At 36.6% G+C, this 27,029-nt stretch overlaps 1 protein-coding gene across 1 annotated transcript in view; it reads right to left on the reverse strand.

The window, feature by feature from the left end:
• Positions 1–27,029, reverse strand: part of b3glcta (beta 3-glucosyltransferase a) — a 79,406-nt gene that overhangs the window by 50,983 nt on the left and 1,394 nt on the right. The window contains exon 2 of the mRNA XM_088011686.1: positions 14,272–14,309. Coding sequence (XP_087867812.1) covers positions 14,272–14,309 — 38 coding nt within the window. The remainder of the gene's footprint in view (positions 1–14,271; positions 14,310–27,029) is intronic.

Genomic DNA, 27,029 nt, shown 5'->3' on the forward strand with positions numbered 1-27,029 from the left:
ATAAAAAGCCCCTGTGTTTATTTTAATTTGAATACTACTTTGGCACAGCCTGGATGCAGCCGTGGGGAACCCCAGGCAAATAAAAGCAGTGGGTCATCAGGTAAATAAACTGAACCTGGCACAGACTTCTGCAATGCAACATCATCCAGTGAGACAGTGCTTAGTCAAGCATGTGTTCATTTTTGGCAAATTCCTCGCAGCAATGTTGTGATGAAGGAAAACAAAAGTTGCTGTGATCATTTTCCAGAATTGTTTGTTACGATGTGACAACTGTCTGTGCAGTGTTTTTATCTTCTTTTATCCGTCAAATTCACAGATCCATTTTTCAGTCCAGACTCAGTGAATCTGAGTTTTTTTCTTTAACCTCAACGTTTCCCCTAAAAACAATAAATGCTTTTTATTTCAACTGCTATGTCAGTTTGTTCATCTCTTAGTTCTATTTTTCAAGAAGCATCTTTCTGAACTCTTTAAATTTTAATTTTAATGAATAAAGATGCAAGTGTTGAAATATGAACAACTTGGTTGACAAAATTGATGTTTTTGACTTTGATATATTATTAGTTAGAAGAAAAGTACACCACAATGTACTAAAAGTCTTAAAATACAATTATTTTCTTAATTGCCGGAACATAATTTCTAGAAATGTTTAAAAAGTTAAACTTATATTACTCAGTCGCATAACTGATAAGTTATTGGCATCCCTCATAATTCTTAGAAAATAAATGGTACTAACAATTAGGACCCCTCAAAGTCTGGGGGTCCTAAGTAGCTGCATACTTTGCTTATGCCTTGGACCACCTCATATATTAATGTTATTTAAAAAAAAATGTAAAAAATCACTGTTTATTGGGGCATATTAAGAAAAATTGATAAAATATGTGATTTCAGTTAAAGGCAATGCCAAAACAATTATGAAATTTTTTTTGCATAAATTAAGAGGAATAACAGAATGAAGAAAAAAATCTCAACAGCTACAAAACCAGCAGGAAACATCCACATTAGTGAAAAATCTCAGCAGCATTCTTTAACTGAAAACACGTTTTAAAAATAAAATTTTTATTTAATTACATTCACTTTCACTATGTATTTATGACAACTGACAGGCATTAATGGATAAGACGGTATTCATTTGCATTTACTATTCAAGTATTCATCTATTCAAAACTCAAGGAGTATTGGATGAAAGCACAAGTTATGTTAATATTTTATGAGATACATTTTTTATTAAAAACCTACAATCTATTAGGGAACAAGTTAAAGCAATATCACATTCAAATGGTAAAAAATAATTTTATTTTGTTATTTTGTTTTTTTTTATATATTTAAACCAAAGTTCAGTTATTAAGTCTAGTGGGTTGGGCAACGTAGGAGGCACACATCCTTCTCTGATAAATGATCTCATTCTGCAGCTGGGCGATCCTAGATCACGCCCCATACATTGCTTTTCATTATAAAGTGGAGATCAATGTCTTGGCTTACAACCTGACTCTTTTTTTTGCCATCTGTGGCTCTGCACTCATGTAACACCCTCCCTCAATCTCATTTTTACAGCAAGCTGCCAGCTATTTCCAATGAGACTCCAACTCCCTTTGGTGTTAAAAAGAAATTTATCTGAGTCGACATAGCTACATGAGCAAGAGTTGTTTTTTTTTTTTTGAGATTAACTTTCATCTTTTTAATCTAATGCTTAACAACAGAGTTGAACTCAAACTTTAAGATTGAACCTCACCTAAAGTAAAAAAAAGTAAAAAAAATACATCGCTAAAAGTCTTGATCTACAAGAAAGATGTTCAGCCTACTTAATATGATTGTTATGTAATCAAGGGCACCCACAGTGACAGCCCCTTAATCCCTGCCTTTGATTTAGAACCTCTTCACATACTCTGCTTCGCTCTATCTCTGAGCCCCAGAGAGCACAAGTGCTGCACTGATGTGAATGACCCATCAGTTCACATTAGCTTCCTATTCACTGATGGCAAGAATTATTGAAGGTTGCAGGATTTTCTGAATTTTGACACAGAAGAGGACTTTGAGCAGGCTAAGTACCTGAAAGGTCATCTTAATTTTGCAGCTTGAAGACATATTGAGCTATTAAAAGAAACCCTCCTCCGCAGTAGAGTGACTGGAAAACTGATGGATTCAAATTTTATTCGGTAAGCACGTTGCACTCACCAAGCCTCTTAATGTGTAACGACCGACTTTGAAACCTAGAATGTTTTTCCCCCTTGCGAACAGCAGCAGAATGTAGATTTGTCAAGTTTTCATCGTACATATTTTCCTGCACTCTGCGAGTTTCATTTGGAAATCACGTGTGCACAGTCCAATTTGCTCACTTAACAACATGACTGAAAGCTGACTGGTTAACGCGTCTAATGAGAACAACTTGAAATGCAAATTACACTCTTATTAAAATATGTTTTTAGCATTAAAAACTCAACCTCCTTAGTGCCGTGAGATGTTCAGTTTACAACACAGGCAGTATTGTGAGAGCTAAAGACATGTTTTTCTTTAAACATGATGCAACAAATTTAAGAAAATAAACTGAATGGCATAACTTATAAAATATGTATTACTAACATTAATTTTGGCCAATCATTGGGAACATTGTCTGTCCACAACTAAACTGTCACAAAACTCCTCGTGTTATATTACTTTAAATACGTTTTTCTGAGCTAAAATTATGCATGTACATGCAATTATTAAAACTAACACCTATCCTCTTGCGAGGGCAGGAATTGTACAGAGGAATTCACAGTGTGTTTGGAGGGAAAACATCATTTTTTCCTCTCTCTAAAACAGAGACACATCAGTGGAGTCTGCCATCTCTTATGGTTTTTGATGCACCGAAGACCGAACACAAAGTACAAACATACATGTTTGCATTAATACTAGAGTCAAGGCAAAAATAACCAATTACTCAAACATGCCTGTGTTAGGAGTGTGGGAGAGAGAATTGCAGAAGCTGAACTAAAACCCACGCAGGCACAGAGAGAACAAACCAACTCCAAACAGCCATGCCACATTCCTATGGCAAGGTTTTGATTAGAAAATTCCCCAAAAGAAGAAAGTTTCTGGGGAACAACCAATTGACTAAGAAAAAAAAAATCTCTAGAAAGATGAAAATCTACTTTTGACAGTTAAAAGAATTTACTATAAATAGCACAGACTGAGAAACAACTGAATTTCTCTTTCACATCCTGCATGACTTCTTTTAAAAGTGATATTTACAACATTAGTTGTAAATATCACTTAACTCTCACATTGCTCTTCACCTCAGCTCAGAAAAACAACTCTAGTCCTATGCATTTCACAGCCAAGTAACCTTTCTGCTTCTCTCTTTAATCAATGTCTTTACAAAGAAGATAATCACCATCAGTCAACTTTCTGATTCATCCAGTGATACACATGCATCCCCCTCCAGATGCAAATTTCTGCTCAGAGAAAAGGAGATTCATAAGACAATTATACTTCAGCCTTGTCAACATTCCCCTTTCAATTATGGATTGATTTTAACCGTTTCTTGCCTTTAATGAGAGCAAACTCATCAACACTGACGACACACATCAGTCTTACTTAAATGCTTTCTTTTCAATGATGGAGCAAAAACTCCTTTATCTGAATTAGAAAGACTTCAATAGAAACCGCTCTGACAAAGCAGTTTTTTCTGTCTCACAGAGGCTCTCAAACACCAGTGTCCTTGGTATTGTCTTATGTGACTTCTCTATATACGACATAAACTACCTTCTCTCAGAGACAGGCGTAACAGACACGGTGCATTTGTCACTGGATGAAATCCAAGGTAAAAAGTCCAAGGTACACCATTAAGCTGTTAAGTATCTTTTCACACGGGTCCTCCAGGGCACAGCTATAGGACACTTTCTTTTTCAGCCACCAGAATAACATAATATTCTGTATGGATGACTGACAAATGCACCTGTCAGAAAGTGCAGCTAGCCTCTCCAAGATATTAAAATGAAAGAACTAGCCTCTTCAAAGTCACTTCCTTATGACGACAACAAAGACATCATTTCTTGCCAAGCAGACCATTATGTGACATAACACTGACTCCTCTGTCATACACCGAGCAAAAGTTGCAACTAATCAGGTTGTCGGAAGTGGAGACCAGTTGTCCTTCTCTAACCATGTTCCTTCTGTCTAATGTTTGCTTGTAGTCTGAAATATAAGACAATCTGTTAAGAAAATAGCTCACTTACAAATTTGCCCAATTTACTGGAATGTCGTCACCATCGCAACATGAGTAAGTGTAATATTAAGGGTTGAACAGATGTCAAAGCAGGAGTTATGATAGGAATAAACTGGGAACCGCTGGAGACTAAAATATTGCAAATATAGTCATTACACAATATTTAGTAGATCCATTTGATGGGCTAGAATATTCCAGGCACCATATATTTTTATGGTGCAAAAGAAGCACAGCAATGAAAAGTGCTAGGTTTGACTCCACCGTATATCGTCAATATTATTAATGTCCATTTGCAACTTTTAGAAAGGCAAAATCAAATTCAAGTCACAAGTGCTTGCCTTCGGACCGCCTGCAGGTTCTTTTTTAACCAGATAAATAGAATTTTATTCCATCTCAACCAGCAGGCTCCTTTTAGGAAGGTCATCTTGCCCTACTGTTTCTATTGTCAAGAGATTCTTAGTCCACACTTAGAGAGAGCAGGAACAGTAGCGTTTTCTCTGTCTGGTAACATAAAAAATCTTGAGGAGTTATTTTTAAAAAAGTAAAATCACGTTCTTCAAATTTAAATTACCCCAAGAATTACGGATTATTTAAAGTTGGCACATTAATCACTGTTTAAGATGCCCAACTTCCAACTACCAGTTCATTTCAGTATATGATCTCTTGAAAAAACAAAAAACAAGCCCCCTGAGAATATGCATTATATTCAATATATGCACAGCTACAAAAGAAAGACAATAAGTAATGTAAATAAGTGAATAAATGATCTGTAAAACCTGCTGTGACTACACCACTCCAAAGCACAAAGGCCAAAGGAGTGTTTTGAGGCAGCTTTTGATATTGTGGTGGAGCAGGGCTCCATTTGGAGGCTATTAGTCCTTGAAACAGATGTCTGACTTTCTGCTGCACATCATCATCAGGTCTACTACCTGAAAACTGTCAACAAACGCTGCTAATACCACAAAATCTTTAAAAACAAGGTAACACTTTATTTGACGGATTGTGAATAAGACTGTCATGACACTTTCATAAACATGACATAACACCTGTCATGAACATGAATAAGCCTTCATGAATATTTATGACTGTTGTCATAAAGTGTCATTCGGTATATCATGACACTTTTAATACAAAGTTGACATTATTCAAAATGTCTTTGTTATGACAACTTGTCATTAGAAAGAGATGAATGTTTTACATCAATACATTGTGTTAATGAAAGATCATAAATTAGCTTACTAGTAAATCTTTTTCCTTTATGTTGAAAAGAGCAGCTTGTAAAATATGTAATCTCTGATTTATATATGTTAGAAAGCTCTCTGTTGTGTAAAAGGTGCTCAAGTGTCTCACTGGATTCCTGCAGAGTTTTCTGATTGTCCTCTCTTATTTATCCCACGTGGGCCTCCAAATGTTGCGGTGAAGTATGAACAAACAAAAACTAAATGTTTTATTTTCTCAAATAAATACTTTATTGGACTGCTATAAAAATAAACTGCTTCAATTTCTCCGTCTTGCTGAATTTCTGCAGACGGCCACAATGGGAGGCATTCGACTTTGTTCTTCTACGCCCTGGAGAGCTCTTGCCAGCTGAGACAACCAGCTGTTCAAAATCGTTGACAGTTATCCAAATCTGACTATCTGGAGGAAAATACAACTGTCCCTACCCGACCCTGCTGTGCAAGTACTATATGGTCATGTTATACTCAAGTCATGATAACAGAAGGTTGATCCATAATTGCTTCTGAGAAAAAAAAGTTCCAACAATAAACTACATGTCTGGGTGGAATTGTTCTGGGATTTATTTTTATGTTTTTTCATTATTCCCCAACCCTGAAATAAAATGTATAAGTGTGTCAGTAACACCTTTTATACACTTATTCAAAAATCAATATGGGTTGAATCCACAGCTTGATGAGCCAATCACACTGTGGTTTTCAGTATCAAGATTAGCTTCTCAAATACTAGCAGCAGCTGAAATAAAGGATAAAATACCAACTGTACCAAGAAATCCAATCAATTTGGATGTCAAGTCATTAAATGATTGATGATACAGACATGTAAGTGGAAGTAGGTAGTGTATTTGCAGCTATGCCCTCAATTGTGTTTGAAGCTGGAACAAGTTGTATGTTTACCAGTGGCAGGATTTCAGTAGGTGCAGTTTCTGACATTTCTGATAAAGTCCAGACATGATCGTCCAGCATTGTCTAGAAGTCACTGCAAGAAAGATCAGTTCAAGTCCAGTTGAAGCTCTGAGTGGTTCCAAAACAGTCTATGTCAAGGTCTGACAATATTTCTCAAAGTTAAAACTATCTATTAAAAAAAAAAAAAAAAAAATGTTCAGTTTCTGCGACTATGCGACTTTGATAACATTTAATGTCAGCAGTTATCCTGAGCCCCAGATCTGAAGGCGAGTACTTTAAAAATTGATAGCCTAGATCTATGTTTGAGACTCCTCACTTGAAGAAAGAAAGGAAGTAGTCATTGAGCTGTCACCCTCTTGTGTTGACCAAGTTAGCCAATAAAGATGACATAAAGCTGGCTGGCAACACAATGTTGCAAAAGCACTGAGGTGGCTCCCAGCACTTTTAAACCACTTGCGAGGCAGCACTTTGGTTAATGGGTAGGAAAAAACAAACTGTGACAGAGTCACACAAAATACAAAGAATTTATAACAGTAGTGAGTGGCTAAAGGTTAGCTGCTAACAACACAAAAGGGTACAAAGTACAAGGTTCTTAAAAACTCTGAACTGCATCTGACCATCTAAAGTTCTGAATCTAAAAGTCTAGTCTAGCCCTGTTCACACTTTTACACATCCTTTGCAAATTCGAGATTTATTTCTATATCTACACCTCCCATCCACATACAAATGGAGTTTTCTTTAGTTGCTGTTAAAGAAACAGCGACTATGGAACATAGTCTGGTGTACCGTTTCTATAGCAAAATCATTTTTACACGTAGACAGAAAGTGTAAAAGTGAACAGGACCCTAGAATCTTAGATTCAGAACTTTGCCTCAGCAGAGAAAGGTTTATATTGATTACTTGACGTCTGTCTCACATTATTCTCACTGTGTTTTCACTGAAGTTCAAATGTAAGCTGAAAAAGGTTAGTAGCTGAGTTTTTGTTTTGTTTTTCAGAAAGAGAAATCTGTAAAGGTCTGTGCACATCAGAGTTCAAAGTACAGAACTCTGCCAAGTTTCCAAACTTGGCAGAGCTTTTTTATTATTATTATTATTTAGGCTTAAATCTGACCTATAAATCAATAAAGGCAAAAAGTTATCTAAAACTAAATTATAAATTGGTTACAATTAATACCCATTTCTTACAACACACCAAAAATGAAAGTTTGACAAACCCAGCACAATATTTTAGCTTCAATTTTTTTTTCTAAAAACAAAAATTGCATCCAGAAGATGATAAATTGCTCATCTCCCGCGTCCTGTGTCAAATATTTTCTAGATTTCCTCCCATTCCTTAAAGTCATGGCGCTGGGATAATCACCTCCTGATACTGAAAGAGCTTCAGAAAGTCAGGAAAGGAACTGATCCAGACGTTCTTCAAGGATTACTAAAATGTCTTTGTGTTAAGAAGGAACATACACAGAAATTACCTCTAGGAACTTTCCCACAAAACTCTATATTCCATTTTCCATTTACTTAATAGCAAAAGATAAATCCACAAGAAAACACCTGTTTTTATCTATCTTGTAAAGTTGTAGAGATTAAAAAGTAAAAAAAAAAAAAATGAAAACAACTCCCATTACTTTTAACCAAACCATCTGAAAACCCCTCCAGTATAATCATGTAACAAAAGCAGCTCATCCCTGCCGCTGCAACATAAGAGAACTCCATGCCTCCCACTTCCAGTCTCTCTAATGTATATCCACCCCTCTTCAGAGTGACACGCTGTGACACTGACCTGCCCAGTGTGCATGGATATCACAGAGCAGTGTGTTGTGAAGCATGGTGATTGTATCAAACCATCACTGCTACCTGTTCCATCTGTGTGTTTAAGCAAACATACACTCCTCCAGAGGTTTAATGCATGAGGTATTTTTCTACCATGAGCTCTGCACTGCCGAGCAATACAACCATCCAGGTGCAGTTCCACATTAACTCTGGTATAGTTCGTTCATGGCGTGAATGTGATCCAACATCGATAACGACCAGGTGTGCACCGCAAGCTTAAGCCAAACTCATTTCCATAACGATTATAGTAAACAAAGTCTGTTTCGTAAAGCATAAAACCCAATGCGACGTCATCTCAAAATCATTTGGTATGCTTTTCAATTATTTTTGTCTGAAATGATACCCAAAATCATGCCCAGTGGTTCAACCAGCTCTTAACGGAGCATCTACTCCCTGTATTTACATTTGGTACTTCCACTCCAGACACATCTAAGGTAAGGTAATTTTAAGGTAATTTTATTTATGTAGCACATTTTCAGCAACAAGGCAATTCAAAGTGCTTTACATGAATTAAAAGGATGGATGGATGGATGGATGGATGGATGGATGGATGGATGGATGGATGGATGGATGGATGGATGGATGGATGGATGGATGGATGGATGGATGGATGGATGGATGGATGGATGGATGGATGGATGGATGGATGGATTTGTACCTCCATGAAGTCTAGAACTGATTGTTTAACTTATAACAATGGGATCTTTAGGTTACTAATGGCAGCTTTTACACAGATATGTGGGCTCAACAAAATAACTTTTCTCTTCTGAGTCGAGGTTGCTGCAGAAGGGTTTCAGCAATGATTCATACATCAAACTGGCACATCCCTTTTGAGCTTAATTTCCTTAAAACCACTGCCCGAGGTAATAAGATGTGGGGAGATTCAAAAAAGTTCATCTGCCTCAGAGTGGCAGCTGTTTCGGATTAATGAATGATGTTTGGCAGGAAGCAAAACATCGTGACAATAAGTTAGTGCGGAGTCAGATGTGATCATTTAAATGGAGAGTGTTGCCTCTGGAAGATTAATACTGGTCATTTAGTACTTAAACATAAGTGCAGCCTCAACCGAGATGATCTCTAGAGAAAGACAAAGATGCTCAGAGTTCAAGGAAAAACCACAGTTTCGCAAAAACACATGAAGACCAGTTAATCCGGAAAGACACTGTTCGTGTATTTCAAACAAAAACATCTTGTTTTTCTTTTACTTTTCATTAATATTAAACAGAACCACAGGAAAGTTAGGCGTACCCTTTCAGAATAAAGCCTCCCACCTGGGCCTTGAAATTCCTTCAAGGGTGTCCTCATATACCTTGCAAAAACTCAAAAGGATCAAAGCGGTGAGAACTACCAAGGCTTTTTATTGGCTTAGCAGGACTGTCAGCAGGAGGTTTGAAAGCAATTTTCTACACTGTGTTGTCCTCCTGAATCCATAATCTCACTATTCCCCCAGGCACGCAAGATCAAGGCACTTCTGCTTACATGAGCAAAAATGTAGCATATACTTCTTGTTTAGACCCTTTACCAAGCCCTGAAGTGACAGATACACACAGTACCTGTGCAGAGCTTTTCTAAAATCTTCAAGTCACTCACAGTTCAAACTTCTGTCATTCATCAAGGCCTTCAGGCTATTTCCAAAGAGAGGAGGGGGCGGGGGTCTATTTTTGATATGCAAGCTACTGCAATGTTTACAGCTGCAATTGTACACTGTGCTTTACATATCATAACCTCTTTACCTGCTGCAGGGCTGATCAAAACAGTGTGTCTGATGAAAGCATATCCCAGTAAGGCACAATAAACTGAAAACTTTTCCCCACAGCAGATATCACACACTACATACTGTACTTTACGTGATGGGGAGAGGAGCGCAGCTTTTGAAGTATGATGGGAATTCATCTGTCGTGCAGAAGCAACCCTTTAATGCTGATGATTGGGTTTGGTTTGATCATGGAGATAATCTCCAAAAAAAAAAAAAAAATCTGGCTTAAGAACCAGACAGGGTTTAAAAAAAGATAAACAGCTGTTTACTAAAAAAAAATCACTGATAATTCTTTGTAGCAAATGCAAAGAATTTGCTGCTCCAATGGAGCATACAGAAAGTGGGATCTGTGATCAGTGCTCTGCACAATCTCTCTTCATCAACAGTTGTTTATTCTCTCATATACCGTATTTTCATATACGCTCATCTTACAAGTTTTCTATAGGTTTTATGTCTGAGACTAAGATAACCATGAAGGAAGGTTGATTTAGGTGCCTGATCAACCATTTCATTGCTGATTTGGCCAAATGGTTTTTGGTCATTATCTCATCTTTCTTCTCAACTGTGAGAAACATTTGGTTTCTCAATCAAACACCTATTAACAATTCTTCTGAAAGTAGAAATGAACCCTTTCATTGAGAGTAGTACCCATTTTCTTGAATCCCTTTCCTTATTTTTGGAGATCACCCTACGAATGCAATTATGTGAATTGCAAGACATCTTGTCATTTATTTGCATATTTATGCTGCAAGCTTACAAGATTAATACATTAGTTTGATTAACTTTAGTAAGTATAACTCGAATAGTTACTACTGCTATTTTTTTTTCTAATAATTGTTATGAATAGAGATAAATGTTCCACCTCTTCTTTAATGAGAAAGCAAAACTTTTTAATGCGCTACGTGGTTTTAAAAATGTTCTGCATTTAACCAAATTATTTGTAACTACGCATACCTTTTATGAAAAGACTGGAGAAAAGAAAAAAACACTTTAAATATAAATTGTACTGACTAAAAGAAAAACAGTGTTATATTTAGAAAACAAACCCAGCCATTTATTTAAAAAAAAAACAAGTTCAAATCTATGCCACAAAAAGAACTGTTAACCAATGTTTTTTTGTGTGTTTCTTTAAATATTACTACTAAAAGCAGCTCATTGATTTGATTTTTTTTAATTGTCAGATGTTGATGGTTAGAAACTTGGCAACACATAATCTCTTGAGACTGTTTTAATCTCGTCAACATGTGACTGCCTCTCAAGGTGAACAGTACAGCCCTGAAAAGACCCTTTAGAAATTAAACAACACCCTGTGGAATGATCCATAATTAATGGCTTTATTTGTAAGCATCTTAGTGTTTGGAATAATACATTAATTAGGTTTGCTTTAGAGGACACAAATTTATAAACATCTGTTACTACATTTTTATATGCATGGCCTAGATCCAATTTCAATGACAACCCCTTCCCAGTGGCCCCAGCAGCCACCCTTCCAACCTGACTCAAGTGCCTCATTGACCTAAATATTGGTATTCCTTCCTCATTTGTTATTGTTGCCCTTTGGTGCAATTCAGAAAAACTATGAGACAATTTAATTCACATTTTATTTCTGGAAAATAGGCATGTATTAAAAATAATACAAGGTATGTAATTGATTCAAGACTAAATTGCATTTCAGTCTTGAATGTTTAGGGAGTGAACAGAGCACACTGGTAGAAGAGGTAGTCGATATGGCGAAAACATGTCAGAATGTTTCCACCCAAAAAATCTATTCCATCAGCATCTACCAATATAAAAACTCTTGAGCTCTTGAGGATTATCATTTATGAGAATTTTAATGAGACATTTAAACAACTATGTAAAGCGCAAAGTGCACTCTCGCTACATACATACTAAGTAAACACAAAATTATTCATAGCATGACTTAAAGCAAACTTTTAATCCTGCTAATATGTTTCATCTGACTGCAACTAATGTTGATGTTTTTGCCACTAAAACCTGGAGCTGATTACTAGGGGCGCACCGATAAGCCTGCCAGCTGATAAATCGGCCCTGATTTCCTTCATTTTGAGAGGTCGGTGATCGGCCGATGCTTGCACGTGAAGCCGATTTTATCCACTGATATTATCGATTCTACCTCCGCAAAGGTCTAAAAATCAGCCACTGTAGTTTTTTGGTCTGCCGTAGAAGAAGTTTGACTGACAGACCGGCTCACCAAGTCATGTCTGCATGTCTGCAGTTAATAGTCACCCACTGTTGCCAACTCAACGGCTTTCTTGCTATATTTACCAATATTTCAGATAAAAAGAAAATCGATATTGGCCAAAATTAAAATTGCCAGGTCATTGTTAAGAGATCGGTAAAGGCAGATCAGCCACAAAACTGCACTCGGTGCACCTCTACTGATTACCTAATCGAATAGGCTGAATATCACACATTATTACCATCATCATCAATATTATTATTACATCCTTCAGCATGCTTCTGTTCCATATGTGAACCTCATTTTGCAACATGTTTTCCAGAAATACAGTACAACAATTAAAACCTCAACTCACATCCAACATCCCACACAACAGAACCATCTCAAGTCAGCAAAATACTAAAAATCAATCAAACTACATCTACTGATGTAAAAAAAAAAAAAAAAAAAACAATTCCCTGGGCGATAAAAGATTTTTTATTCCTATTCCCCTTGACTCATGTGTCTCAGTATCTACTGCCTGAGGGAGGAATTTCAAACTCATAAAGCACTGCAGAGGGATTTGGATTCCAATGATGGTTCTGGCTTTTCGCACCGGCTGCTCTTTCACAGGAAATTTGGAATATCTAATATTTTACTGGCCACTTTTACCAATAACCTTTGTAGAATCCCTAATTCTACAATTCTGTCTTATTTTAACAAATAAGACAATGTTAAAAAGTCTTGAAATGGATTTTGTTCGAATTTATCAAGGTATTATCAAGAATCATTCAACAGCTTCTGTAATAAAATGATTGGCTGAATAGTATTGAAAGTCAATGTGAAACCTACAAACAACAGGCAGGTGAAACATCCTAAAAATTTGTCAGCAATTATAAGAACATTTTGATAATTACTACTGAGTAGGATTTAAAAATATTGAAGCAAAATGAAATACAACTAAAAACAGACTTTTCTAAATCGACACTCTATTTTATTATTATTATTATTTTTAAAAGATGCCTCTCTGGTTTCCTTTCCAGCTTTTAGGTTGGATGAAAATAATTGGAAGTCTATATGTAGTGACATAAATCCAGTACATCAAATCCACTTGTATAGATTTCTGTCAACTCTTTGATAGTTGAGGTTGTTAAAAAACAAACCAAGCAGGGGCGTCTAGAGGAGTTGTTTGCATGTTCCGTGCTACTTGCTACCTGCTATCTTCTTGTTCCTAACAGTAGTGTCTCCAGGGTCATTGCAGAGGTGCTTCTGTTGACTCATTTCTCCCTCAACTAGAGAGTATTTTGTCTTGGATATTTCATGGTCAGATAAGCTTTGCAAAGCTGTCAGAGCTCTGTTTGACACAACCATAAGGTCCAGCAATGTTTGATTTACTTGTCAGTGGGAAAGCAAATCTGCTGTTTGAACACACTGGAATGAAAACTGTTGTCTTTTTGCAAGGAAAGAGTTTTAGACTTAATTCTTTTTAAGATCACTCCACAGTGTATAACCTTGCAAAAGTTTCAATGAAGTTACATATAACTTATATAAAAGATATAAAATAAGTTATTCTACAAAACTTGAGTTTTCAGATGTACAGTAGACCAATCAAATGGGAAGCAGAGAAACTGTATTTTGTTGTTGTTGTTGTTTATATTAGTGACCAGGGGTTTTGCTTGATTTCCATAAGCTCAGTCAGTCAGGTTTCTTCCCATCTGCGGAGGCCACACTGGAGTTTTATCTTTAGGTATTGTTTTCCTTATTTTACACCACATCAGTTGCAAAGCGAACAAGCAGCAAAACTTCCTCACCGAGAAGAGAATTAGTTGACATCAGTAAAAAGGCAAGACAGTAATTTCCTATTTCTGTTATAGTAAGCACATCTGCCAAGAGGCTTACTGTCAACATGCTCTCACACCAATAAGAAGCAGAGCAACTGAACATTTTAATTTTTTATCAGGCAACAACTGCAGACTACAAGAAAATGTGAAAGCAGAAAAAAAACATCAAAAGAAAATAGGCTTGTTCTGCTGAGCAAATGACAAATCTGAAAAACAGTGATCAGCTTATCGGTGTGAATATTAAAAAAAAGTAAATGACAACTTCATAAGGTTGTAACACAACAAAATTCAGATGAATTTTTTAATGAAAGTATTTCTCTTACCTGTTCAGCTGATTCAGCTGCAACGACACTGGCGAAAACTGCAGAGAAAAAGAAAAAAATATGCTTTCAAATTATCCATTTCAAGATGGAACTAAACCATAAAATGTGACATCCAAAAGAGTCAGAGTTGGATTGCAGAGTATGATACATCATTCATCCATCATAATTTGCAATTAGTGCCCAGAGAGTGTCTATGTAATTACATTGCTGCTGATGAGGAGGCAGAAAATCCTTTGCAGACAAATTTGCAGAGTGATTACAAATCAATATATCAATAACATTCTCAGGCACCACCTGACAATTAAAAATGATAATTAATTTAAAGAAGGGAATGGTTCAATTTTTTTCTTTGGACTCAGCAGAGAAATGATTGCACAGTTGCTGACGTAAACACAGTGGTTTAGTTTTTAAAGAGAAAAGTTGGCTGGTATTATTAATGTCACAAAAACAAAACTATAACATGTACTCAAAAAAGTTCAATATGATCTCCCCGCTTTATGCAATTAATGCAATCCATGACTTTTATGAGCCAATTAATAACTCTGTCAATTAAAAGCCAACCATTTCCTAGCATTGTCGATTTTTTAAACAATCTTCTAAGCTCAAAGCACCTTCAATTCAATTAGTGCATTAAAAGTAAAGCATTTAATTATTTCAGTCAAGAAAGCACAAAAATACAGCATATATACATACATACCAGTGTCAATTATTCTAACCATTGAGTAATCTGATTTTAAAAAATCCTGCAGATTTTCATTTAACCACTTAAGCTTAGCCAATGCAACATACAGTATGATGATGTAATGTCTTTTTTAAACAAGTACTTATGCAGAAATGCTGAAATTGGTTCAAAATATGTTGTATTTAATTATTAAATGCAACAAAAAGTGCACCATTATGCAACAATATTATACCTTTAAATGTAAGTTTTTTTCATCAAACAAATGTCTGTGTGGGCTGAATAATTGAATGTTACATTAAAAATCATTAAGTATCATGTTCTATATTTTTTAAACGTCTGAAAAACTCAGAATTGTAACAAGAGTGTGGATACTTTTCAATGATTGTGCTGAACATTTTGCTCCTACACCATAAACCAGACCGTGTTGGAGAAACTTATAGGTGATTATGTGACTGGTGCTCATGCCTATTATGGATGCCATGAATGCAGATTCATTGTGAGGAAGAGGGGAGGAATATGAGTCAATTGTTGACACATTTTGCAAAATAAGAGCTCAGTGCACTGAGCTTACTCATTAATTAGATCTATGTGGGTCAGAACTAGTGTCATCTCTGCAATGTTATGTTTGTGGCTTGAGCACTACAAGTATCTATATAGAATAAGTTCTATTTTTTGATTAGAAAAGGAAACACTTATATTGGATTTCATTAAATGTCGCTGTGGACACATAGTTGCTCATGATTACTTTATTTTCATCAGAAAGCAAAGAGAGAATCAGATCCACATCTAGCAGACAAAGAGGGGGACATAAAATTAAACAAAAGGATTTTTTGTTGTTGTTTTGTTTCTCCAAAAGTCATCAAAATAGTCAACTTACCAACAAAGATAAATGACTGTGAAGTGGTTAAATAAATCAGCACGGCATTATGTGAAATGTGAAATAGAAACAGTTTTAGGTAAAATGGTGATGTCTGCATATGAAATGGGAATATGAATCCATCCAAAGCCTGAAATTACAAGCTGCATACTGATGAAGAGACACCAAATTCCTGATAAAGAAAAAAATGCTAAGTGTGATCATTGGTAAGGTGAGCATGGTCCTCCTACACATAGCGCCGGGAGTGTTGGCTTCTAAAAGACAAAAGTGTGCCAGTTGTGAAAGAAAGATCATAAGTTGTTCATAAGCTCTAAATTTTACTTTGGGTCAAATAGGTCTTCACTTTTGCTCTGAAAGAAAATAGAGTGCGCTACATCCAAATCTTGTCATCTTGATATCACAGTATCCCAGTTTTCCCATATCATTAAAAATGCAGCATTTGCTGCAAATCCAGGCTTCCTACAGGAATACAACCACATTCAAAATAATATATTCTGTGACAATGGTTCCGAGTTTCCATCATTTCATGGCTTATCCCAGTGAGCAAGAGGGGGGAGTAACTCCATACATAATGCTGAGCACTAGGGAGCACCTCCATTTCATCGCCTCCTCATGCTGCATAATCAGAGTGGTTGTTTCCAACCAGCAAACCACGCCGAGGGGCTTGATGGTTGGATCTTTCTGGCATTCAGAAATTTTAGAAGTTATGTTAAAGGATAGAAGCTATCACTGCTGTTGCTGAATACTTTTCAACAAAAAGCTTAATTCGTATTACTGGCACTGTAAAAGCAGATGTCTGGGTAGTTAACAATGGGAAATTATAAAGATCTTGCAAAAAGAAACAATCCATACTGATAAAAATTATAATGTTAGGTTTTATTTAAGGGAACATTAAATGCACAGTCCACTTTTTTTTATAACTTAAATACATTTAGTTGTGTACTTAGAGTCCGTAGTAGTGCGTAAAAGTTTAATTTAGTCTCTCCCGGTACTGAGTAAATATTTTTATTCTGTTTGTGACATGTTTTTCAATCTTTCCAGTTTTTTCTATTCCCCATTTCATTTTTTTAACAATTTCATCATGGTATTCACTGCTGAATTGTTAAACAATGTTATGGACGCCCAACAGACTAATTTCCCATATCTGATATTTTTGTTTCTCGCAACAATTTTGTAGTCCAACTTCAAGTATCCTCAAGCTAGAAGTCAAAACGTTTGGTTGTTGGGTGTAGAAACCCACATAACTCATTACACCATCTCCCAATATCAGAACATGGGGAAGAAAATGCAGACAGACAGACACAGCAAAGCAGCAAGCTGCAACTGATATTAAAATGATAGCAAACCGTACTTTAGATATCCATTTACTGTGTTTATATGATGGCCCGGCCATTGTTTTGATAGCAGTAGCTTCATGCTATCAAAACAAATTATCATCTATGGATGTTCAAGCATAAAATTCTCAGACATTTTGGCTTACAATGTGACAAAATTGATTTACAACTACATATTCTGGTTTACAAGCCCAAATGTATATACCATGAACGTTTTACATGCACACATTTCCACCTATCCATGGTGAAATCAGATATATTTGCCATTCTGTGCTACCAGGATACAAACTGAAATTTGCCACACCACAATTTCATAAGTACTGTACATAATATTTCTGACAGGAATTTGTTCCCAGAGTGAAGTTAAATAATGAGGAGTTCAGACCAAAGCATTGCAGTTCCACTTCATACAGACCACCTCTGAATGAATTAAATGTGAAAAGAAAGGATTTAAAAAGATATGTCAACCTCTAAAGCCATTTCTTTTTCTATTGAAATTTTTTCAAAATAAAATTTTAAGTTTGCTTGTTTAAAATGTGTCAAGTTTCTCATTCAGAGTTCTTTTTCTGTCAGAATTTAATGAGTACAGAAGAAAAGGAGAAATCACGTTAATCCTTTGAAGTCACTCAATCCTATTAACAAAGGCAGTAATGTAGGTGTGCAATATGCAAATGAGTAGGACAGCAGCAGCATTAAAAATCCTATGATCACTTTGTCTACGTGGGGTACACAAAGCTAAATGAGACACCCAGAGGCTGCCAAACAGGCTGGGAAGAGAAAACTAAAATTGCAGCTGCAACTGTTCTGGAAAAAAAAAAAAAAACATCATCTGGTGAAAACAATAACATCTCTAAAATAATTTTAGCAACACCACGCCTATGTACAGTTTGCCGCAGAAGTGCCACATCCACAAATCACTTCTGGGACCAATAAACAAATAGCTGAGGGCCATTAAACCTCGATTCAGCTCATACTCATCTCCTCCAGAATCACGGGGAGCACCTGCCGCCCTCAAGTTTACAGAAATGAACCCGCGCAGTGGCACAATACAGCACAATTTAGAGGCAGGAAAAAAAATTAAAAGTTGTGGTGCACCAATCAAAATATTAAAGGCTTCATTTCTCAGTCGGTTAGGTTCCAGTTATTAAAAGTGCTGTAAAAGTAACACAACTTCAGCCTGCTGTTTCCTTATAAAATAAAGTTGGATGAGGCCTGTGCTGATTACTAGCATAAAAGTTTATAAAGGTTTTAAAATTAGGGTTTTAAATTCAATCAAATGGGACACAGAGTAACACAATGATGTCCATGGACCACCTGTTGTTCACATTTCCAGTCAGCTAGTGTAGAGAAGGCTTTAACACTTTGCTTGCAGCAAAAACAAATGTATGGAAATTTTTAGCAATATTTAGTAACAAATGTCATTGAAACTTTAGAATGTCATAATTAATGTCACAAGATTATTGCCCTAAATCCTAAATCAAGATGATTATTTTGTTATTATTATGACGGTAAAACCATGGTATTTTTCCCCAAGTCTAACATATTATGAGAATCTCAAACTGGCACGTGTATTTAAAAAGAATATTATATGGAAAAACAATATTGTGTCAGTTATGCAACATCTGAGTTGTGTGTTGCTTCTGAAGTTTTAACCATGTCCCAAAATGTTGCAGCTACCTGGCTTGGCTGATGGTACAGTGTGTTTTTATAGTGTCAACAGTGTAGTGAGGTCACAAGCTAATATTAATCTACTAAGACATTCAATGCCCGTCTGCCAGACATGCTAGATACACAACAATGTGACTCGGGTGTTGAGCTGCTCAAACCTCAGATACACAATTCTATGATGAACAAAAATTCTTAAAAACACGATTTGAATTTTATGAAACCTGTAAGCCTGACTCTTGTTTGGCCGCTTAAAAAACACCAGTAATTTCTCCGCAGACACACTTGGAGTTGACAAACAGAAAAATCTATTACAAAGCACTTTATCAAGAGGTTGGCACAGATGGCACACAGTTTGAGTCTCACAGACAGTAGTTATAATGCTATTGATTTCCACCTTCTTAAACTGTGTTCAAAACTGTTATGTATGCAAAACGCACAAGCCTCATCTGGAGATATGCCATGTTAAACTTTAAAGCTCAAGCTTCTCCATCAGCCATGGGAACCACACTTAACTCTGTGGAGTCTAAGTAACATGGCTTCCAATGCAAAAAGGGGGAAAACTAAATACAAATTTAGATCAAAATGACTAAGTCGGGTCACCACTTGATTATCAAGGAAATAAAAGCCAAATAGTTCAGTCTCAGTTATTGTTTATGTCTGCTTGATGATGCTTATGATTAAAAATAATAGCTGAAGTCATGAGTCCATATCTGATATATGAACAGCAGGCATGGATTTAAATGAAGACAACTTCTCTCCAAAGTACAAGACAAAACAAGAAAGAATTCAACTCTTCAGTCGCTGTCACTAAACTAGTAACAAATGAGTATAAAAATATGAAATGATTAAATAAAACTACTAACAGTAAAAACAGTAAAATATAAAAATATATTTAAAAAAATACAACAAAGAAATATGCAACAATGTCACAATTCAGTATGAATACACATTTTTAAAGACCACGGTTTGTTTTTAAAAATAACACCAGCTAAGCCGGGGTTGGGAGCCAGGGGGAAAGCTAGGCCAACAGCTTGCAGTGTTGTTGGTTAGCACACGTTAGCTTAAAACGCTGATGCTCCAAAGCATTAGCAACTGGTCAGGCGTCTGCTTCCTATTGGAGGCAGGTGGTGAAAACAACTCCACCAAGAATTGCCTTGTCATCTCAGATCCTAGAAACACACAGAATGGTTATCAGTGTCTATGTGTGGCTAGAACACGTCCGCTTGGGAATAGGGGCGTTTTCTAAGCTATGGTGAGCAGTAAAGCTGCGAATCTCACCTCTTCTCCCTTAGGGAAGGAGCAGCCAGCGTTGTTTGCCAACAGCAATCTTTGGGAAGCTGTAATTACAAGGTTCCTTCTGCAGAATTATGAATAAACCAGGATCAAGGTTTATTCCTCCAGCCAGATAGTATAGGTAGTGGATACATAGAACAGCAAACTATAGATCATTTTGGATCCAGAGTTCCTGGAGTTGAAGGAGCAGGCCTTCTCGCGGGAAGGCAGGGTTGGTTTGAATACTTTGCCTTTGGAGGAAGACGAAACCTCTCTTGATGCAGCGATGCTGCAGAAGTGGGTGTCTTTGTCCTAGTTATGGAGTATTAAAGGTTCACATGACATCACAGAGCTTCCTTCCTGCAACTCCTCCTCTTCCTCTTGAAGCTGAAAGTAGGTTAATGCAGTGCATTGTTGAATCAATAGTTATCCCAGCCTTTTGCTTTCGGTCCTTCATGGCCTGTGGTCCAACAGGGTGCTGCTTCTCACTTTGAAGCATCAACATGAAATCCTTTTAAAAAATGCTCGACAAGGCCACAATTTTAGAAAAAGTAATTAGCCAATCAGAGATCTGTAGAAAATTTCACAGTTTTAGCCGAGCCTTGGCCTGTCAACGCTGACTTTAGCCGATTTCTATTCTCTTTAAGGACATCCGTCTGTTATCTGAACACACTTATGCTTGCAGGGTCGCGAGAGGGGTCGGTGTCTATCTCCAGCAGTCGTACGACAAAAGGCAGGATCTTTTAAGAACATTTATAAAATGAAATTCAAAGTATTTTTTCTACCCTTCCTGCTGTCAGTGGTCATTAATAATTTACATTAGGAACAAAGGGAATGTTTCACTATGTGTGAAAGAGCAGTAAAGCTTTTTACTAGAAAAAATGATTTGAATCTGCATCTTATCACGGCTCACTAAGCATCTCTCATGTGCATTTTCTAACAAAAACAGACACTAACCCTAACTGAGATTTCCAATAAAACATTGGACATTTCAAAATATAGCATGTTCTGCAACATAAAAAAATTAAAAACTTGCATTACTGCAACTTCACTGTTCACTGCTGCTTCATTTTTAAACTGCTTTCTGATACTGCAAATAACTAACTTTCAGTCTTCTTCCCACAGAAGCAACTTCCACACTGAAAAGTGTTGGTTTCTCCATTCACAGATGATCCAATCACTGATCACATCAAGATCAGATTTCTGAGTTTCTTACAGACCAGTCAGACATCTGTGTAGCTCAGGCTCATGCCTTGGTGTCTCTCAAAAGATAAATGACTGAGATCTACACAGCATAAATGCATGCTTTCTGTGCAACATGAAAAGCATATTTTTTCACTAAAGTATGATCCTAAGCCTTTTGAGAATTGCACTGAAAGGAAAATTTCAAAAGCAATGCCTTATGTACAAAAAAAGCAGAATATGTAAGATATTTGATCTTAAACAGATATGTACAAATGATCTCATTTTCCAAAAATACAACTGACTCATTTAATTGTGAGCAATTATGCATTCAACTAAAATCTGTTTATACATGCAGCTGCTTGGAAAAATGATTTTTATGGAAAGAATAGACCTTAATTTCACTTCTGAAGTCTCCTGTGGATAAAATCTACTCTCTGCTTTTTGAACATCACAATATAAACATGCACTCCTCTGACTATGCAAGGCACCAACTTAGAAATAAGCAAATAAAGTAAATTTTACATGAAGTTTTCTCTTTTTTAGGCAGACATTCTGAACCTGTGTAGACCTTTCCTCCCTGCAGACATTGTGAGTCACCGTAGGAACAGCACAGGTGTAATAATGAGTCCTGCACTCCACCGAGGAGCAGTCCTGCTGTTGTACAGCCTGATTTGCTTTCATGACTTGCTGGGAAACTTAATGTGCTTTCACTAATGTAAGGAGCCCACAATGCCTTGCCTGAAAATGATTAGTATATTGGGAGAAACTGATGAAACTAATATGAACTATTACTGGCAGTTCTAGCTAATCTTATTTTAAAACTAGAAGTCTAATACCTACAGCCACATATCTTTAACTGGGGGAGCTGTTTCAAATAATTTGCTTTTATAAAGAGATCTTCATTCAAGATATGGCAGGGTTTGAAAAAAAAATCTATAACATTTTAGAGAAAAGTTTAATCAAACTATGGCATGTAAACCCATTTGTTCTTTAGTTAATAACTGCTCACTCAGGGCTGTGCTGCCTGGGTAAGCTCAGGGAAGTAACAGCTGGAGAGCAAATTTATTTTGAGCTTCGGTCCTCCAAATTTCATCACCCAGAGTGACTCCATCTGGCCTGCAGAGAAAACTTTACTTACTTTTCCTCTCAAATTGCAAAAAAAGGTCCAGAAATCTTCTCGGCTGAAGTAAAAAAAAATATATATATTTTTATCATGTCAATGATAAGACTGCATACACTGTTGACTGAAACATTATTTAGTTGTTTTTATTGTGTGCAGTATTGAAGAATAATGTTTTGTTTTTTTACTATAAAGAATCTCCTTTCTGTGTAGAGCTAGCCACAAACTTCTTAATTCCCTTGGTAGATTTACCTTCTGGTTTCTACCTGATAAAACTGAAACAGAGATCTTTAAAAGATTATCAAAATATAGCAGAGGAAATATGAGCTTATTTACAATCTTTTAACCTCAACATTAATGCTGAAAATAATGAAACCCTTCTCAATACTCACTAGGAAAATATTTTTGACCTTACAGCACTCAGATCCTTCTTCTAATTCCTGAACGATTCTTTGCATGTTTCTGCTGGATTTCTGAATGACAGACTGATTGACTCTTTGTCAATGTCACTTACAGTCAAAACAAAGACTAGTGAAAATGCACTTTACATCACCGCCTGATATTCTTTCCAACCATTTTTTTCTGTGTCCAATTTAGCTTCAGAATGATCCAAAGCAGGAAGCCATTCAGTGACTTTGATCAAAAAGCCGATCCGCTACCTTTCTTCCACAAGACAACCTTGAAGCTCGTTTGAACAGCAGTTGGGCAGAGATTCCTTTCTCTACTGCGCAAAGAAAGAAAAAAAGATCAGGAGACCCAGTCAGGTTCACTGAGAGGTGAAACAACGAGATCCGGATCTTAATGTATGGCATTCTGACTGTTCTGATAACGCAGTGTTCTGGTCTAAGGAACTGAAGGATCAAATGTGGCTTCATTCATTCATTCCATCCTTCCATCCATCCATTTTCTGTACATCCTTGTCCCTAGCGGGATCGGGAGGGGTGCTGGTGGCCATCTCCCCTCATAATTCATTGGAAATGCTCATTTCCAGTCCTAAAATCTTCAAGTAGTTGTTAAGATTTTCTCTTTGTTATTGTATGTTTGTGATGTTCTTTGTGTAATGATTTATTATAAGGTTGACCTCTGAGCAACTAATAGTAAATACAGTCCTTGATCACATGATTACAAGTAAATCATATTTGTATATAAAATCTCCTCATCCACACTTTGTTCACATAGAAGATAACAGCTGGGAGGTTTTATCTATCAGAAGGATTTTACAATAGACAGTCATGGGATATTTTGAGACTCGTCAATATTTAATAAGACTGACAAAGTATTGATGTATTGATATGATTTAAAACAGCATCAGTCTGCTACATTAGAGACAAAGGATCTGATGAATAATCTAGGGTAATCCTGTAATTACCCTAGAACTGAAAAAAATACTACCTCTATTAATGAACTTGCAACACATTTTATTCTCATTCATGCAACATTCCCCAAATCAGATTCAGCACGTCAGACCTCAAAGTAGACCAGCATCAGCCTGAAAAGGCCCGATGGGTGCATGTCAAGTCACTTTATACATATCTGTATAAAATATGTCTTCATTTCTAAGTACATTTTAATTAAATTAAGTGTTTCCATTATATTGTGCAGCATTATTTGACACCAAACTGCTTGTCAGCTTTCTGTCTCAGATCTAATTTTTAAAAGTCCAACAACTTGTGACCGCAGCAGAGGGTCAGACGAAAGAGCTCTGTCTGAAAGCTGTGCTCTGCAGCTCAGCTTTCACCGCCATCTCTTACATCGATCTCCCAGTCTTGTTTTCTGTTGCCGAATTCATCTGTCATATAGCAAAGAGATGAGGGAAGGCTTCAAAGAAAACGGGCGATTTGCAACTCAACCAGGGAGGCTGAAGCAGCAACCGTGTTGGACATGTTTGAAATGGAAATGACATCTGGCAAGAAACCTGCTGCAATTAATATTTCTCATTACCGCTTCTCCACCAACCATCAACGACCATTTAGGATGTTGTAACATTTACATAAAACAACATATCATTAAAGAAAAAAAAAAACTGCATTTGATACAGGTTGGATCTACACTTTGTTTACTGAATGATTTCCCGCCTGGATAAACAAACATATGCGACCGCTGCAGAGCCACCCCAGCAACCACAATTGAAATGCGCTCTGAGCGAACAGAGGCAGAGTGCTGTGGCCTGAGACTGGGAGGTGCTGTTCCCCATCCAGACTGAGTCACACTCAGCTGCAAACTGCTCCAGTGCACATCAGAAATGACAGTGGGTGGAAACTTCTCGGACAACATCATTGAAAAGCAGCAGACGTGGTACCCTGATGTCACCAAACAACTCACTCTCCGGAACCTCAGGAGAGCTGCGACGGTCAAGTCCATAAACGTTGCGTTCTGGGCGAGTCGCGACGGACTTGTCACAGTGTGACGTCCGGCTAAACATCCTTGGTGCAGTGCCAAGCAAGTAAACACAGCTTCTGTTTGTACACATGCTCGATTGAGACACAATACCACTGCTGCACACAGTGAACGCAGTGATTTCATTTTTAACCTCATGCTTCAATAAATGTTTGAACTGATATGCTCTTCATGCAAGTGGAAACCTATTGCATCATTAAAGTTTGTAATGAAGAGCCTTCAGTTATTTTTACAGCAGAAAGAAAGGGGGGTGATCATGATCGGTACGAAATCTCTTGAATTTTAAGGAGATCAACATTTCAGAAAATGAGTTGTGGGCATAATTTGAGCGAGAAAACAATAAAATTGTTGATTTAATATTGAATTTGATTGCGATAATGTGTTATATGCATGTCTGAAAAGGGTCTACTAATGGGTTTTTTAACCATGACATTGGTTAAATTATAGATAGCACCAGAGTGAGAATCTGGTATTAAATAAAGCTTATCATCAGGGATAAAAAAAAAGTTCTAATAAAAAACTATTTTCTTAGGTCCATTTTCAGACCTAAGATGAAGATATGGGTCACTCTTTCTTCAAAAAGCAACTCCTGTATTTAGCAAACTTTAATTCATGAGTGCACCCAAGTCGGTGTTGAATACAAGTTGCTAAATGTATGTGGTCTTATTTACTATGAAATTAAAATAGAAGCGAAAGCGTTGTTCACAAAAGGCATATTTTGCACTCTAATATTGGAAAGTTTAAGACAATTCAAATTTATCAGCGAAAATCACAAAATTAGCTCACGAATAAAACAGTCCAGATACCTCTACGTTAAAGTATTATCATCTTCCCCTGAATCAACATCTGCAGATCTTTGTTGTTGTCTTTTTTTTTTTTTTTTTGGTCATAGCTACATTTTCCCCCCACCACCCTGGCTCACTCTCCTCCTGCTCTTTTCTCGCGCTCTAATGGACCTCCACACTGCGCTCGAGTCACTCTGTACAAACCATTTTCCAATTGCAGCAACATATTTTGCAGTAACCCCTTCAATTTGATTGACTGGGCTCATCACAGACTATATTCTGCACTGTATATTGTAGCAGTGCATAGCATTTTGAATTCGCAGGAAACATTTGTTTGTGAGTAAAACACCGTACTTGTAAGTTTGATGTTTTACATTTTCGTCAGTTCTACAGCTTAGAAACTGCATAAAAAATTAGACTTACATATACATTATTTTGGTAACACAAGTCAAATGTAGTCATTTATCTGAAACATTTATTCCTGCTAATTTGGTTGATTATGACTTACAGCTAATGGGAATAATAACATTACATTAAACTAATAAAAAAGGTTAATACCACAATATTGACCCTCTCATGCATTGTACAGTACATGCACTTAATTTCTTGGTTGTCGTTTCTTTTGTATTAATTACTTCAATGCAGTGTTGCATGGAGGCGATCGACCTGTGGAGTAAAAAAGAATCTCATGTTGCTTTAATAGAGGCCTCCAGCTCATCCTCAGCCTAAAGATACCCATGGATTCAGTTTGGGGTTTACATCAGGCCAGTTTGCTGACTGATAAGCCAGAGTTTGTATCGGTGCGTTTAAGCAGAAGAAAGCATAGTGCTCTAAAATCTCCTTATCTTGCTGCATTGACTTTGTAATGTATAAAAGAGAGCGCACAGACACCAGCAAATCCTCAGTGGCTGTGGAAACATCACACTTGCCATTCGAATATCAAACTCTTGAATAGTCTGCTTTAGAATCATCTTCCTGTTTCATGTGCACCTCTTTCGACCAGACTTTTTCCTTCCACTTAATCTTCTATTAACATGCATGCGGAGCATGTGGAAGAGCCAGCTGCTCATGTCAAGCTTCGTGTCAGTGATGGTCTGATGGGCAACAATAAAGTCCTTAACATTTAGGTCATAATATCTCAATAAAGATCTATTTTTACTTTTAGCCTAATGTGATATTTGAGAAACTGCATTTTGGTTTTCTATAGCTGCAAGCCATGACATTTAACATGATCACAGTGTCCAATATAGTTTATTAGTTTTACTTATCTCATTGAATTAATAAAAAATTACTTCTTGATAATATTTAATGCAATAAGTGAGCCTCAATGTCTCAATAAAGCAGAAAGTCACTTTTGCAACTCATTGGTCAAGTCTGTGCACGCCTATTCAAAATAAGATAAAAACGGGTTCGACTGTAGATTTGTATGACCAAATGA

The sequence above is a fragment of the Poecilia mexicana genome, unplaced genomic scaffold (genome assembly GCF_051168715.1).
Source record: "Poecilia mexicana isolate PSO_F unplaced genomic scaffold, ASM5116871v1 scaffold_13, whole genome shotgun sequence".
Classification (NCBI taxonomy): domain Eukaryota; kingdom Metazoa; phylum Chordata; class Actinopteri; order Cyprinodontiformes; family Poeciliidae; genus Poecilia; species Poecilia mexicana.